The 16,661-nt window shown below is 40.4% G+C and overlaps 1 protein-coding gene across 3 annotated transcripts in view; it reads left to right on the top strand.

The window, feature by feature from the left end:
• The window catches only part of SRF (serum response factor), an 870,566-nt gene extending 854,609 nt beyond the window's left edge, over nucleotides 1-15,957 (top strand). For all 3 annotated transcript variants that reach the window (XM_044060034.1, XM_044060036.1, XM_044060035.1), the window contains one exon: nucleotides 15,438-15,957. In XM_044060034.1, coding sequence (XP_043915969.1) covers nucleotides 15,438-15,533 — 96 coding nt within the window. In that variant the 3' untranslated portion in view covers nucleotides 15,534-15,957. The remainder of the gene's footprint in view (nucleotides 1-15,437) is intronic.
• Nucleotides 15,958-16,661: the final 704 nt, after the last annotated feature.

Below are 16,661 nucleotides of genomic sequence, written 5' to 3' on the forward strand. Positions count from 1 at the left end.
ACTCTCACACACACACACACTCTCTCACACACACACACTCTCTCTCACACACACACACTCTCTCACACACACACACTCTCTCTCACACACACACTCTCTCACACACACACTCTCTCACACACACACTCTCTCACACACACACAGATAATGGGAGAGGTCTAAATGAGAGAGTATCCATAAAACCCAAACTGAGGAAAAGAAGGAAAATTAAGTAAGATCATTTCTGATTTATAGATGTATTTCACACATAATATTTTTATATTTTTATAATATGTATTTTTAAAAGTGCTCTATTTATGTTTATATACTATATGTATTTTTAAGAATACTGTCACATCATATTTGCTACATCTATTACTATACAGAAGCATACATCCTTAACATTTATAGAAGCATTTGTATACATTTTAATTCACATATATTGATTCAGTATTTTTCCTACAAGCATGTGCTGTGTTTCGACTAACATATTCACTTAAACACAGTTAGCATGAGTTAGCATATAGATTTAGACACACTTTTATATGTATCGATCAAGTTAGTCTCTATATATTCTATGCAGTTGCATACACAAGCATGGATGTCCTACAATTATATTTACTCATACACACACATTTCAGCATAGGCACTTTATACATTATCTCAACATATTACATAGGACACTCAGGATATGCAATTGTGACATGTTTATATGTATATATGATTTTAAGGATGTATTTAGCTTTCATATATATTCATTATTTGATTTTAAACATATATACTCATGTATATGAGGGTTGTTTTTAATATGGTTCATGATGGTAGTGATGAGTATATATTAGAAGGAAAGTGACATTTCCCTTTTAAGTTAAGTGATGCTAATCATGCTTGATTGAATAGCCAAGACTATATATAAATAGCTTTTTAATTAACTTGTATAAGATAGACCTGATGAAGCCATTATTGGCGAAAGCGCTTGTCTGTATAAAATAAAATTTATCGTTTTTGCTTGGTTACCGGGAGAGTTCTTCGTTTGGATACTTATATTTATACCTCACTGCTTCACACTCAGTTAACCAGATTTTCATGGACTTTACTTAATATTTTTTAAATGCCTAAGGCTTCAATAGTTACCTCTCACTTTTTTAATTGTAATCATTATATATCTAACACGTATATGTATGTTCCAAACACAAAATCTTTTATTCTAGCAATTTTCTAAGTTTATAAGATCAGTATTTGAAATTTGTCCCTATTTTGGGGCTGTATTCCTCCATTATTGGCTTTGTCTAGGATTTTTATGCTATGATGTTGAGAGCTATAGTGAAGTAAGAACTGAATTCTGTATTTCCCATAATTGGCTTTGTCCAGGTTTTTTGTGCTAAGAGGTTGAGAGCCATGGTGAAAAGCAAGAACTGAATTCACAATAGCTGATAGCCATTTAAGTTTGTCTTCCTTCCTGTCTTTCAGGAAACTGCTGATTTGGCATAGTGGTATGTTGCTCTGACTCTAGTGCACAGGGACAGGGCCTTGGGTTCAAGACCTGGCAGTGAAATGCATAGTGGTAACATCGCATTTTATTCTAGCAACGTTCCAAAATTATACAAGCAATGTTTAAAATGTGTCCCTGGTTTTTGCCCCCCCCCCCCCAAAAAAAAAAACCTGAAAATAAGTGCGAGAAGCTGTGCAAGATGCCTATGGCTTATTACTGTCATTCTATATTTTATTTATTTTATTTTTATTTTACATTTGTTAACCGGGCTAGTCTAGCTGGATATATTTCCATTTTCAGTAGAGGCCCGGGGAGAAAAGCTCCACATATAGAGATCAGAGATATATCATGAGCTCAATTAACAGATTACAGGCTGGTAGGACTTAGACAATGAATATTGTTACCCAAACAAGAATATATATATATATATATATATATATATATATATATATATATATACACACACACACATATGTGTGTGTGTAAGTAGACTTTTATGATGGAAATGTCCTAAATTGGGCAGTTTTGTCATTAATTATTGGTTCATGCATTTTGTTTCATTGCCTACTGGAAAAATGTTCAAATAATACATTTAAAATGCGCTCTACGTCTAACAAGTATGCTGTACTATACAAAGAATATAATTTAATAAAGTCAGGAAGGTGTATCAAAAAACACATGTATGTTTCCTGTTTTGTGTGTAAGGGGCCTATGATTTGAAAACGGCCCAAAGGTAATCTTTATCCACCACTGGCCAGATGTATTTTTTTTGGATGTGGTGTGGGTTTCAATGCTGTTTCAATGAATGTGAGTTTCAAGGGCAGAGAAGTTTTAATGCCAAGTCTGTTTTCATTGCAAGACAGTTTTACTTTGTTTAGCAGATGTCTATTAGTGTTTGTGCTATAAAATGTAAAAATAAAATCCAGCTAATCATTGTAGAAGTAAAGCAATATGCACACATTATGTTCATGGTAAATGGGGTGAAATAGACAGGTAATGGGACAGTGGAATGGCTGCAAGGGGTACTCTGGTGCCATATTTTAGTTGTCTGTTCTTCAGTTTGCGTTTGAAAATTGGTGTCCCACAATTTCGTTGGAGTGGGTGGGGTTACATAATTATGTATGCAAATGTTTGTTAATCAGAGTACAGATTTGTACCTATTTTTTATGGGCCTTGTCCAGATTTTTGATATTTCCAGGTTGAGAGATATGGAATGATAGTTACCTTCACATTCGTATTCACCCTTCTTACAGGAAGTTCCTCAGGTTCATGGCTTGTTCATCACACTTTAAGTTCTCTACTTCACCTTTTGGTTATCTGCAGCTCCCAGGATTTTCACAAAGTGCCTTGCACCAGCTATCACTTTTTGCATGACTGGAGGAATTCTAAATTTCCTGTACTTTGAGGACCTTCTTTTACTGGTAGCCTCACAGGAAGTCCTGTTAAAGCATCTCCATTCTGCAGAGACTGGACTTCATTATCAATCTCAAAAGTCTACATTGACTCCTACACAGGATCAAGTCTCTTGGAGTTGTAGGCTGGACACACATCTCATTCTAGCTTTTCTCTCCCAAGAGAAAGTATAGGCCTTCCGTGTATTTTCATTCTGTCCTTTCTCTTTGATCCTCTCCTGCAAGGGAAATTCTGAGGTCTCTCAGGTTCATGGCTGCCTCCATCTGCATGATTCCCTTTGCCAAACTTCATATGCAAAAGATCAGATGGTACCCAAAGTTTTCAGCGTTGCCACCCACTGGACACCCAGATTCCAGTATTACTTTTTCTAAAAAGCGAGTTACAGTGGAAGATCTGTGTGGTGCAGCTGAATCCAGGACTGCCCAGTTCCTACTCAGGAACTGCACCTAGATGCATCAGATCTAGCTTGTAACAGTTCAGGGTCAGTGGACCCCCAAACAAAGGCAGGAACATGTCAGTGTGAAAGAAATGAGGGCACTCATTCAGGCTACACAGGTATTTTCTCACTCGTGGAATCCAAGTCCCATCAAGATTTTCACTGACAAGCACATCAGTCATGCTGTGTATAAATAAACCAGGTGAGATGAATTCCTACCAACTATGCAGAACTGGCTGATGTTCTTTGTGTTTCGCTGTTGCAGTCATCACACTTGGGTTATCTGCCTGCAGGTAGCCCTCAGTCAGCCCAAATACCAGAGACTTAGTATTTCTGCGTCGGATGCTGTCGCTTCTTCCTTGACGTCAGGTCGTCAGGGGTATAAAAACAGGCAGCTGACGCCATTACATCAGTCTTTCTTGCTGAGGAGGAGCCTGAAGCAGTTCGCAAGTGCCGGTCGGCCGCTACCTGAATTTTTCATTTTCGAGTTGAATAATCCTGAAGTCTTCTAAAACCAAGTACCTCGTTGGAGATCCTTTTTTCTTGTTCTAATCGGTCAGAAAAAGTTAACAATTGTCTTGCCTGTGGAAAGCAAATACCTCACAGAGATTTTCATTCTTACTTTGTCACCTGTTTAGGCCCAGACCACGATGTCCCTCGCTGTCTGTTTTGTGCCTTGTTTAACGGCCGAACTATTCGTCATCGGGCTCTCTTTGTCTCTAAATTTTTTCGCTCTCTATCTCCGTATTCTGAAATGGCTTTGGTAAGCCATCCGACTACCGATCTTCCGAAAAAAACGTAAGGATAAAGACAGAGACAGACCACATAGATCCAAAACTGCTGATGATGCTTCCATTAAGCTAGTTGCCAGTCCACCGGTACTCAGTGAGGCACCTTTGCAGCCCCTGATGCCTGCTTCAATGGATTTGCATGCCTCTGCTGAGAACCATTTGGAGTCCAGTATGCCGTGAGATGCTTCTTCGACTATGGAACCACTGGATGTCTCTACCTTGAGTGGGTCTGGAGCCGCTTTGCAGGCACCAGCTTCTGAGGCAGTTTTCGCTCTACCAATGTTTTAAGCAAACCAACAACTTCATTTTTAACCAAAACTACCGAGTTTCTTAGGCCCAGAGTACGCACTACACCTAGAAAACTGATGACCAAAGCGCATGCTCAAGCACCCATGCTACAAAAGCAAATGCTTAGAATGGCTGAAGACCTTATTACGCTGATTAGGGGAAGCCAGCCTTCCCCTGTAAAGAGACAAAGAATCCAGTCCCCTTCAGGTTCTACAGACCAGGAGTCTGATGACTATGACCTTTCTGATTATGAAGACATGCCCTTATCTGCCTTTGAGGATTCAGATGCAGAGGAATCCATTCCCTCTGCCTCCCCTCCAGAGGATTTTTCTTTTGGTGAAACCTTGCATATTTTGAGTGCATTTCCATTGGGAATGCCAAGACTATCCTCAGTCCAAAAAGAGACTCAGAGAATTTTTAGAGTTGCCTCAGCACAGGCCGTTAGCTATACCCTCTCTCCTGGATGTTGTAGATGATGTTTTCATGGAATCCAGACTTACTCCAGATACTTTACCTCCTGCCCCTAGGAAACCAGACAGATACTACAGAATATCTGACACTCGCAAGTTTCTTTCAAGAATCCTACTGCTGACCCAGAGATCATTTCCTAGAGGCCTAAAGGTATTAAGGCTACTACAGGCAAAAATCCCACCCCTTCGGACAGGGATTCCAGAGCTTTGGACAAATGGGGTAAGAAGGTATAAACCTCTGAAACTGCTATCAGGGCATGAATTGCCAGTTTCACATGCTGAAATAACAGCAACATATTATGGAACTTTTTAAACAAAAAGTGGTAACTTTTCCAGATCGTGCAGAAAACAAAGACTTGCAGGAGCTTATGCACTCTGCAAACCAAGTTAGTAAGCATACTTTGCAGTGTGGCTTTGATGCCCTAGAAGCATCTTGCAGGGCTGCAGTCACTGGCTCTGTACTGAGAAGACATGCTTGGCTGAAGGAGCAGACCTTGCCAGATCATGTCAAATCTAAATTACTAGATGCTCCTTTGAATAAGGACTGTTTGGCACCAAAGCAGAAGAGGTTCTTAAAAAGATGGAAGAAAAAGCTAAATCTATGCAGACTGTTAAAGAATTCCTACAAGTGCAACCCCCTAGATTCAGTCGGCATTGCCCTTCAAAACACTGGTCCTTTCCAGCCCCCTCCAGGCCTTCCCAAACCAGACTCAGGGGAAACAGACCACCCAGACTACAGTCTCAGGGTATGCAGCGATCTATGCAATGGAGTTCCCCCAACCTTAAAGCAGGGAGTGGTAAGACACCTCCTTGTGGAGAAAGCTCACAATGACTTCTTCACTCCACTTCCCAGCCCTGCCCAACTGCTTGTGCCTTTCTGAGGAAAACTTGCCCTTCATGCAAAAAACTGGATGTCCATCATTCAGGACTGATGGGTCCTCAACATTGTATCCCAGGGGTACAAATTGTGTTTCCATTCCCTGCCAACCCCAAACGGGTTTCCAGAACTTCCTCCAAACCAGTGGGCAGAGGCTCAAAACCAAGTACTTTCCCTGCTCAATATCAGAGGTATTCAGCCTGTTCCAGTACAACAGAGGGGTCAAGGATTCTACTCCAGACTCTTCCTGGTACACAGGAAAGAGGGCACTTTGCGCCCAATCCTGGATCTTTCAATTCTCAACACCTTCCTGGTGGTACCAAAATTCAGAATGCTTACCGTGCAACTTCTCCCTATGTTAGCCAGGGATGCCTGGTTAGTCACCCTAGACTTAAAAGAAGCCTATCTGCACATCTCCATAAGGGAGTCATGCAGGAAGTATCTACGTTTCAGGGCAGGGTCTCTGCATTATCAGTTCTCTGCACTTCCTTTGGCTTATCTACTGCACCCAGAGTATTCACAAAATGCCTGGCTCCAGCTATTGCATACTGCAGGCAGATAAATATCCAAATTTACCCGTACTTGGACGACTGCCTGATTCAGGTGGACAGTCGAATTGCTGCTTCAACACCTGGCATTTGTAAAAAGCCTTCTCACTTCATTGGGGTACACAATCAACGAAAAGAAATCACAACTGGTACCCATTCAAAAGATTGTATTCCTGGGAGCAAGCTTGGACACAACTTCCCAGATGGCATTCCTCACTTAAGAAAAACAAGTCTATCTGACAAACAATGGCCACCAGAATTCAGCTATTTGCAAAATAATGCAAGCCCTAGGGTTCATGGCCTCATGTATACTGGTAATTCCATATGCAAGACTGCATATGAGGAAACTTCAATGGTACTTAAGTCTTTGGTGCCAACATTCTCAGAACCTGCCAACGTTCTCAGAACCTGGAAACAGTCATTCCCATCATACCTTGTCTTAGGACAGAGTTCCTTTGGTGGGCAGAAGCATGCAACCACATCAAGGGACTGCCTTTTACTCAACCCCACGCCACCCAGACCCTGCCCCACAGACTGATCAGACCATGCATGGGGGGCTCACATGGCTGGCAAATGTATTCAGGGCCACTGGAGCCCAAGTCAAATTCATCTGCACATTAACCAAAAAGAGATGCTAGCTGTACAGAATGCCCTGACAGCTTTCAGATACCTACTATTGCCAGGACAGCTGCTGATAAAAACAGACAACACCACAGTTATGTGGTACATCTGCAAGCAGGGGGGAACCCATTCTTACCCACTCTGCAGGTTAGCCATGGCCCTGTGGAACACAGCCTTGGACATCCAAGTCCATCTACAAGCTCAATTCCTGCCAGACAAACAAAACTCCCTGGTAGACGACTTAAGCAGAAATCTCCTAGACCCACACGAGTGAAAATTGGAGCCCAGCACCTTCAACCTTCTGATTCAGAAGTGGTAGACCCCAGAGGTGGATCTCTCTGCCTCCCCCTACAACCACCAGCTAAGCAAAGACTGCACCAGGAGCCCTCATAGCAGGGCCTGGAAAGTGGATGCTCTATCCTTTCAATGGGAAAACCTCTCAATTTATGCCTTTCCCCCTCTGCCCCTTCTCTCAAGAGTATTACCTAAGATAAAACAAGACAGGCCAAGGACAGTTCTGATTTCCCTGGACTGGCCATGCCAGCACTGGTATCCACTCCTGCACAGCCTGACAATGTTGCCACCCTGGCACCTACACCAGACGCCAACCCTGCTTTCTCAGCAGGAGGGACAGAGTTTGCATCCACAATTGCAAACCCTAAATCTTGCAGCCTGGCTTATTCCTTCAATACTACACCAGCAACCCTAAGCAAACATGTGCTGGACATCATCCTTGAAGACATAAGGCCCAGTACAAGGATATCCTGTGCTGAAAATTGGAAAAGGTATTGTTCTTGGAGTCAGTCTAAAGGAAAGGACACAGCACTGCCCTCCTTACCTCTAATCCTGGATTACCTAGCAGAACTACTCCACAGAGGCCTATCCTTCTCCTCCATTAAGATCCATGCCTCTGCCATCTCTCGGCTCATTACATTACTGAGCCCACCTGTATTCTCTCACCCTCTCATCAAACAGTTCCTGAGAGGGGCAAACAACTTAAGGCCACCAAGGAGAGCACCCACCCCTGCTTGGGATCTTAACTTTGTACTGGAAAAGCTCACGCTTCCCCCTTTTGAACCTACTGCTTCAACAGACTTAAAATTCCTCTCTTGGAAAACAGCCTTGCTTCTAGCCATCACTTCAGCTAGAAGAGTGTCTTGGGTTACAAGCACTGATGGCTGTGGGACCCTTCATTATTTTCCATGCTGACAGGGTTTCCCTCAGGACTAACCCTTCCTTTATGCCTAAAGTGGTATCCAATGTGGCTCTCAACCAATCCATCCATTTGCCAACCTTCTTCCCTAATCCTCAAAATAAAGCGGAAAGGATCCTGCACTGTTTGGACTTGCACAGACAGCTCAGATTCTACCTTGATAGGACTAAGCCTTTCAGAAAGTCTGATCAGTTGCTAGTCAGCTTTGCAACAGGGGCAGAGGGCAAGGCCATTTCAAAACAAACCATTTCCAAATGGATAGCACACTGCATCCATTTCTGCTACAAGCACCATGGAAAACCAACCCCTCCGGGGGTCAGAACACATTCCACTAGGGCTACTTCTACCTCTACAGCATTTCTAAGGGGAGTCCCTACCAGGGACATCCTAGAAGCTGCTACCTGGTGTTCTGTACACACCTTCACCAAATATTACCACCTGCCTATCTTTTCCAAATCCAGGGCAGGATTTGCTACAGCAGTCTTGCAAGGCCTACTAGCCAGCCCTAACTCTTCTTGACTGCCTCCACTCTTCCTCAGCTTTTGGGAATCAACCCAAGTATGATGACTGCAACAGTGAAACACGACGAACATAGTACCATTGTGTACAATTACTATAAATGTAGATGTTCGAGTGTATTCACTGTTGCAGTCCTGGTTTCCCTCCCTCCAGCCCCCTGGTTTTCTCTGTTGTTCCATCTCTCCTCCCTATGGCTATTGGTATTGGTATTTACTTTTTACTGGTGGTGTTTTCCCCACCATATCCTAGCTCCCTATTTGGGGGCTCCTGACATTTGGGGCAAAAAAAAACTGATATAATGCCGTCGGCTCCCTGTTTTTATACCCCTGACGACCTGAAGTCAAGGAAGAATCAACAGCATTTGACACAGAAATACCAAGTCTCTGGTATTCGAGCCGACTGAGGGCTACCTGCAGGCAGATAACCCAAGTGTGATGACTGCAACAGTGAATACACTCGAACATCTACATTTATGGTAAGTGTACACAACTGCACTTTCTATATGGGACCAGGCTGTAAAAGGAAATCTGTCCCTGCATGCAGTTTACATTGCTTCTCAGGACAATGTTCTTTAAGATTCATTAAGCAGGTCACTGGAAGGACCCTCATGAATGGATGTTGAACAGGAGAGGTCTTTCTAGACATAGTTCACTAATGGGGGATATTCCTCAGATCCATTTGTCTCCACTCTCAAACAGCTCTGGTGGTTTTACTGCAGGATTCTTTGCCCCAGGGCTTGGAGAATGGATGCCATGTCTTTATGGGAGGGGAAGATTCTTTATGCTTTCCCTCCACTTCACCTAATCCCAAAGGTTCTATTAAAGATCCAAAGGGACAGACCAGAAATCTTGCTGATGACTCTCGTTTGGCACAGGAAACATTGGTTCCATCATCTGGCCAGGAGTCATCATCATAAGCTAATGATGTAGTGCACTTGCTCTCACAGAAGGGTTCTCTGCTTCATCCCAATTTGTTAGAACTCACTGACATTGTGGATGATATAATTTGAATCCCTTTCAGTCACCAGTTTTCTGAGGACATGCTCCAGGTTCTTCAAAATGTGAGAATACCTACCAGTAGAAGATTTTATATATACAAATTGAAAAGGTTTTCTTTCTTGTGTGAGAAACTCAGAGAATCCCACTCAGACTGGGATTCCCACTATTCCCTCATACTTGTGTGAACTCTTAAAAGGTAGTCTAGCCTATTCCTCGTTCACACTTATCAGACATTTCTGCATATATGCCCGTTGATCCTACCTTGCTTTCTAAAATTAAGGAGAAGCAATTTCTCAAGGGCATCCTTCATTTGGACCCAGTCAGGCAGACTGTACCCACTCTTTTTGACCTTAACTTTTTCTTGAAAAAAACTTACCGGCCACCTTTTGAACCAGTGGCTTCTGCATCTCTAAAGTTTTGTACTTCAAAAACTGTTATTCTAGTGACCCTTACTTCTGCTTGAAAGGTTTCTGAGCAACAAGCCCTGATGGTCTCTCTCCTCCTCCTCCTTATTTTTCATAAAGATAGGATATCTCTTTGGGGTCAATCCTTCCTTGATGCATAAAGTGGTCAATGAGCTGTCTCTGAGCCAGGTTAGTAATCTACCTGACCTGTTTCCTAACCCTCAAACATGGGTGAAAGACTTCTGCACTCTTTGGATGTGCATAGGCAACTTAGATTTTATTTGGACTAGACATAGGCTATTAGGAAGACAAGCAAACTGTTTATTTCTTTCAAGGAATCCAAGTCGGGTAATTTTGTTTTCAAGCAAGTAATTGCCAGCTGGATTTCCAAATCCATATCCTTTTGTTATTTCCATCATGGCAAGCCCTTATTCTTTCTAAGGCCCATTCCACTATAGTAGTTTCATCTTCTGGAGTCTTCTAAAAGGAAATTGATTCTAGGGCTATTTCAGAGGTAGCCACTTGGTCATGTGCACACTTCCACAAAACACTACAGGATAGATGCTTTCTGCCAGATCTGTGTTGTCTGGTTGGTTGACAACTCCACGTTCCTTGTCATTCAGCCTTCTAATTGATAAGCATCAGGAATCACCCAATAATAGAGTACTGCAACAGTGATCTAAGGAAGGACATAGTACAGTTGTGTAAGAATTTACCTTAACAGTAGATGTCCTCCCGATCACTTTTGAGTATCTGTTTATTCTCTGAATTCATTTGGACAAAGGGTGAAGCATCTCCATGCTTCCCTCCTCTTAGCTGACTTGGTTCTTCTCTTCGAGGGTCTCCAGATATCCTGGCATAGAGGATCTCGCACTCATACGTCCGCTTATTTACCATTATCTATGTGGGCTTCATACAGAGGACATATGACTGTAAGGAAGAAGTTTTTTACCTTTGATCCTCTGGTGGACATTAGGTTACCTTGGCAAGGTATCCCAGTAGTATTAAAATACTGCAGCACTGTTATAGTAATTGTACACAACTGTACTTTTCTTGTGCTGAAATGAAGACGAGCATTAATTAACAGAACAAGTGTTTTTAGCCCTTATGTTATAAAAGCAAAACATGCTTATGATTTGTGCATTACATATTTGTTTAATAAAGTATGATAGTTGTAAACTGAATCTGAAGGAATCTGCATTAGGAAAACTGTGAAACTGTAACGCTAATGTAACAACCTCAAAGTCAAAATATAGGTTGATTCTTCATTATGGTTTTGCATAGACTACCTTTCACATCCACACTGTTACTATGAAATGTGTCCCTTCTTACAGGGTGCAATAGCTGTACATACAAATATTTCAAGCATGGGCATTAATCCCCTTCTAGCCTGCCAATGTGCCAATTGTTCACATAGTAAGTGTCCAGGCTGTTCCCAAAAATATCTAAATATCTAAATTAGTGCTTGCTTTATTGTAGGTTGGTAGCTGTTCCATGCATCAGCTCTATCTCAGAGAAACAATTAGTACACTTCAAATTCCTACAGACTCTTCTACATAGGTTGATTATTTTCTACTACTTTTTGATAACCCCAAACATTCCCAGAGATAGTTGTCTCTAAATGCCCTGTATACCTGAATAAGATTTCCTCTTAAATATCTGTACAAGTTCAGATATTTTAATCTTTCATAATACCTTAAATTTTCACATCTATGGATGCTCTTGGTATATTTTCACTGTACTCTTTTCATGTTACACATTCTTCTTTGCTTATAAGGTTTCTATACTGTTATTCTGTACTCCGGTTTGGGTCTAATGTAATTAACAAGCGATTACTTCATTTCTGATTTCCTAAACTTTATAAATCTTTTTATACAACCTATAGTTCTGTACTGTAAATATCATTAACAAATTGGTTGATACGATTAGAAAAACTCAAAGTTGGATCTACCCATATACCTAGGTCCTTAAATGAATCTACAGTTTTAATCACTGTGTGCTGTATTAAATATTCACCTTTCAGTTTGTCTCCCAAATCTCATATGCTTAGTTTTTTATGTATTTATTAGCATATTATTCACCTGTGCCTAAATTATCAATTTAGTCAAGTTCTTTTGCAAACAAGCCCCATCTGTAACACATGTAAGCAGTTTACTCGATTTCAGGTCATTTGCGTACAGACTGTAGAACACCACCAATGAAAAAGAAAGCTTTGACCATGAAGTCACATAAATATAACGGCCATAATAATGTTCTTCATTTAGCTCTTAGACACATGCACTTTTCCCACAATGTGTCATATCCATGATCACTTAATAGTGATTATGTGATTGTCATTTGTTTTCTGATGCACCTTGCCCCCTCCAAAAAAAGCCATTTTTTTTTTACACTTCTAAAGTCTGGTTATGAAGAAAATGGAAGACCTGATGGCCACAGTAATGTGTTCCAACTTGTTGCTGAAAGACATATGTAGTGCCCACCACTCAGACAATTCATATCTGTTACCATTCATCAGTGATCAGGCAACTCCCCTGTGCTTTCACCCACACCCTGCCTACCACACTAAATAAAAGCCACTGTCTGTGTACCCTTCTGATAGTTGAATTTGATGACAATAACAGAATGGCCACATTAGTGTATTTCAGCTTGTTGTTCCCAAACACATATGCTGTACTTTCCACGACCACCAAACTGCAGCAATGATTATTCTATATTTGTTTTGTTAACATGAACCACATAGTCATATCTCTCAACCTCTTGGGGCAAGAAATCTGGACAAACCGTAAATAATGGGGGGGGGGGCAAAAATAGGAACAATTTTTAAATATTGCTCTTACAAACTTTGAAAGTTGATACAATAACAGATTTTCTGTTAGCATGAATTTTCTGAGGGGTATGAAATCTGAAAGTCAAATGTGTCTCATTTTCTGATTTAAGTCTTTAATGACTTGGCAGTGTTTTGCCAGAAAATCAGTTTTATGAAAAATGGACTAGAAATATGAAACAAAAATCTGAACATTCTGCAAAAATCAGTACAGTTGAGAGGTATACATAGTAAGAATTTTACAGATTGCTTAAGACACAGTATCATAAATAGTCTTTAACTGCTGCTTTAGTAAGTAAAAGAAAAATATAGGAAACCCTTAAAAGAGTGAGAGAGAAAGTGAGAGGGAGAAACATGTACTTAACACAATGTATGGAGCACTTGGACTAAGAATATGCTCAGAACAAAAGAGACAGTATCATAAATAGTCTTTAACTGCTGCTTTAGTAAGTAAAAGAAAAATATAGGAAACCCTTAAAAGAGTGAGAGAGAAAGTGAGAGGGAGAAACATGTACTTAACACAATGTATGGAGCACTTGGACTAAGAATATGCTCAGAACAAAACCAAAGCAGTGTTTGTTTTCCCAGGGGAATCAAAACAGTCTTAGGTGGGTCTAGAAAAGACTAATTCTGAAGAGTTGAGAAGAAAATAATAGTCTATGGAAGGTGCTGTCATGGCAAACAGAGCGTAGGACACAGTAAGTACAACAGTAAAGAAATATTGAAAATAATACTCTAGGTCGACATTTTCAGTGTTTGAATAGTAAACTGCTCTCCCTTTAACATAGGTTAACTGGCTTCCTGTTAACAACAGAACCACCCTGACTTAAACTCTTATGTTTTATTGTTCTCTGCTTGCACCGAAACGTATCCTAGCAAACCCTAGGTGCTGTCTTAAATCTTCTTTTAAAAAGAACTGTATCATTTAGAATAGCGTGCCTTGGTAGTTAGTGAAGAAGCCATTAATTAAGTACCTTTGGCTAACTAGCATTATTTACCTGTCAGTGTCAGAAACCAGACTGACTATATCGTGTTAGTGCTTTTAGATTATCCAACTTATGCTTATATTTGTAAGTGAAGTTAAGATAATGGTTAAAGAAAAAAAAAAATTTAACCCAGGTTACATGTCCTGAAGAAATACTGTATTTTAATCTGAAACTGCTGCCTACTCTGTGTAATATCCTTTTCCATGCTGCTGCATTTCAACTATTTTGTCATTTCTCTTCCTTTTGTAGTAAGCTCTGGCATGTATTATCTCTAAGGCACTATGTAGTGCATCTAAGTATTATGTCAATGCTCTTGATACAGTTTATACTAGCTGTGATTAAGACTTTTTAATCTCTTTGGGTGTACCACTGAATAATTGGGTTTATATTAAATCAGCGAATGCTTAAAAAAGCGAACGCTGATTTATTGACCCTCTTTAAGCAAAAGCTTAAAATCCCGAACACTCGTAACAACGACTTTTCCCCCCGGGAAAAAAATCGCTGTTCCACATCAAAAAAAAAACCCTTCAAAACAGTAAATAGTGGGGGGCTTTCCCCCTCACACCCCCCTACTTAAATATACCAACTCCAAGATCGCACCACAGTGGAGGAAATGGCAAAGTCCAGAAAACGGCCCAGCAATTTTTTTCCCCTGGAAAAAAATTGCTATTCCGAGTGTTTGGGAGTTTCAGCTTTCACTTAGAGGGTCAATAAATCGGTGTTCGCTTTTTTAAGCGTTCACTGATTTAATATAGACCCGAATGTTATGCAGTGTTTTGTGCCTCAAGACCTGGGTCATGTCTAAAAATTGTTCTTAAACTAGTACACTTATCTGGTTAAGTAAATAAAAAAAAAAAACTTCACTGCTTGACACTCTCCTGTTCATATTATGAACACACTTCATCAGTGATCCTTATTACGAACGTAGTCATTGTGTAAGTGTACTCCCCACAACTGGAGATGCTCGTATATTAGGAGCTTCATCTCTCCTTTCCCTTTTTATTGGGTAATCTTTGTGTTTCTTTGTTTATTCACACCATTGTTGGGGGTTATTTATTTATATATTGAAGGTATTGATTTTTGGGGTTTGTGTATTTCTTAGAAGCACTTGTTAAAACACTGTATTCTTCTATAAAAATTGAGTTCTTGCTGGTGACCCAGGGTGTGTGTATGTATCTGTCTGTGTGATACGTCATTGTGGTGGTAGGGAATAACATTGTGCCATATGTAAAAATGTTTGACTGCTGTACATGTCTGGCCACATTCTGAACTCATTCCAGCAAAGATCCGTCTATGGTTCTAGCAAATGCCTTCAGACAATTTAGTGCATATCCTCATGCTACCATACTTTTATAATAATAGTAAACTTTTTTTTTGTTTTGCCTGTGTAGTTTTCCTCGTACTATTGTTTATTTGGTCTGTTTCTGAAGTCAGCAAAGATGCATTGTTCCATAACAGTAATCCTTGAATAAGTCAGTAAATGCTTGCAGTCATTTATTCATTGTAGCTGCCATAAATTCAGAAACTGTTCATGTTGTTGTTTACAAAGTAATATTTTATTGTCCCATTATGTTCCAGATGACTGTAATAGGCCAGCAACCCGGAGGCAGCAGTAACTTGACAGAACTGCAAGTGGTGAACCTGGACACAGCACACAATTGCAAGAGTGAGTGACACCTTTACCCAGCAAGGAATGGTTACAAGCAGCATTCAAAATACAGACTGCTTTGCTTGGACACAGCACACAATTGCAAGAATGAATGACACCTTGTGCCCAGAAAAGAATGGATACAAGCAGCATTCTAAATGCAGACTGCTTCACTTATTTATTGTTGCCTTTTCTCACTTTTTTGTGTATCGAATGAGACAAAACTGTGGCACATTTGCAATGAAGGTAAACTGCAGCCAAATTGAGGCTGAAGTTAGATGTGCCAGTCTGAGAGTGTCGAGGGTTTTGGGACTTTTTCTTCTCCCACTCCCCATGTTTGTCTCACTCCAGCCAAAGAAGGAAGAACCTTTCCCCTGAGATGGGCAGTCTTGTACAAATCAGCATTTTTCCTGCTATGGAAAAGCCATCTGCCCCTTTTCTGTACGTGTGTGTGTGTATATGTATATGTGTATATATATATATATATATATATATATATATATATATATATATATATATATAAAATGTATTGTTTAATTTTGTGTTTTATATTGTCACAAGTATTATAAAGAATGGGCACTTTGGGTTGGGAGGTGCTGAAAGGCCAAGTGGGGCTAATACAGATATAATTCTCACTTTCAGTAAGTCCCTTTCTTTCTTCCGTCATCCGTTCTAATGTAACAGGAATAGCTGCTTCCAATGGCTCTGTTACCTGAAGGCAGACCATTTTAATTGTCTTCTTTCTTACACAAGATTCATGCTTGCATTGAGTCGGTATTGATTTTAACCACAAATTTTGTTTTCCTTTATCAGTATTGTGATTTGATTCTGTTATGCGCAAGAAAGGGATTACAGTCTTGACTGTGTTTCCTGGTACAGGATATGCAAGCATGTTTGTTTCATAACTGTACTGCTTTAGGCAGTCCGTTACTGTTACCCCTGCTCCCACACTTCTAATTAGCGAGAAGCAAGGGATTATAAGAAACTATACAGCTGAGTAGCAGTGAACAGGGATTTCTTACTATCACAGAGGAATTGTCAGGTTTACTTGTCATCAAATCAGGTAGCTAATGGGGAACGTTTAGTACTTTGTGGCCTTGTATCAGCTGGAGACAAGTTACACAGCTGTATCTGTGTTTGCAGATAATATAGCA

This window comes from Protopterus annectens, chromosome 1.part2 (genome assembly GCF_019279795.1).
Source record: "Protopterus annectens isolate FY-2018-M chromosome 1.part2, PAN1.0, whole genome shotgun sequence".
NCBI lineage: Eukaryota > Metazoa > Chordata > Ceratodontiformes > Protopteridae > Protopterus > Protopterus annectens.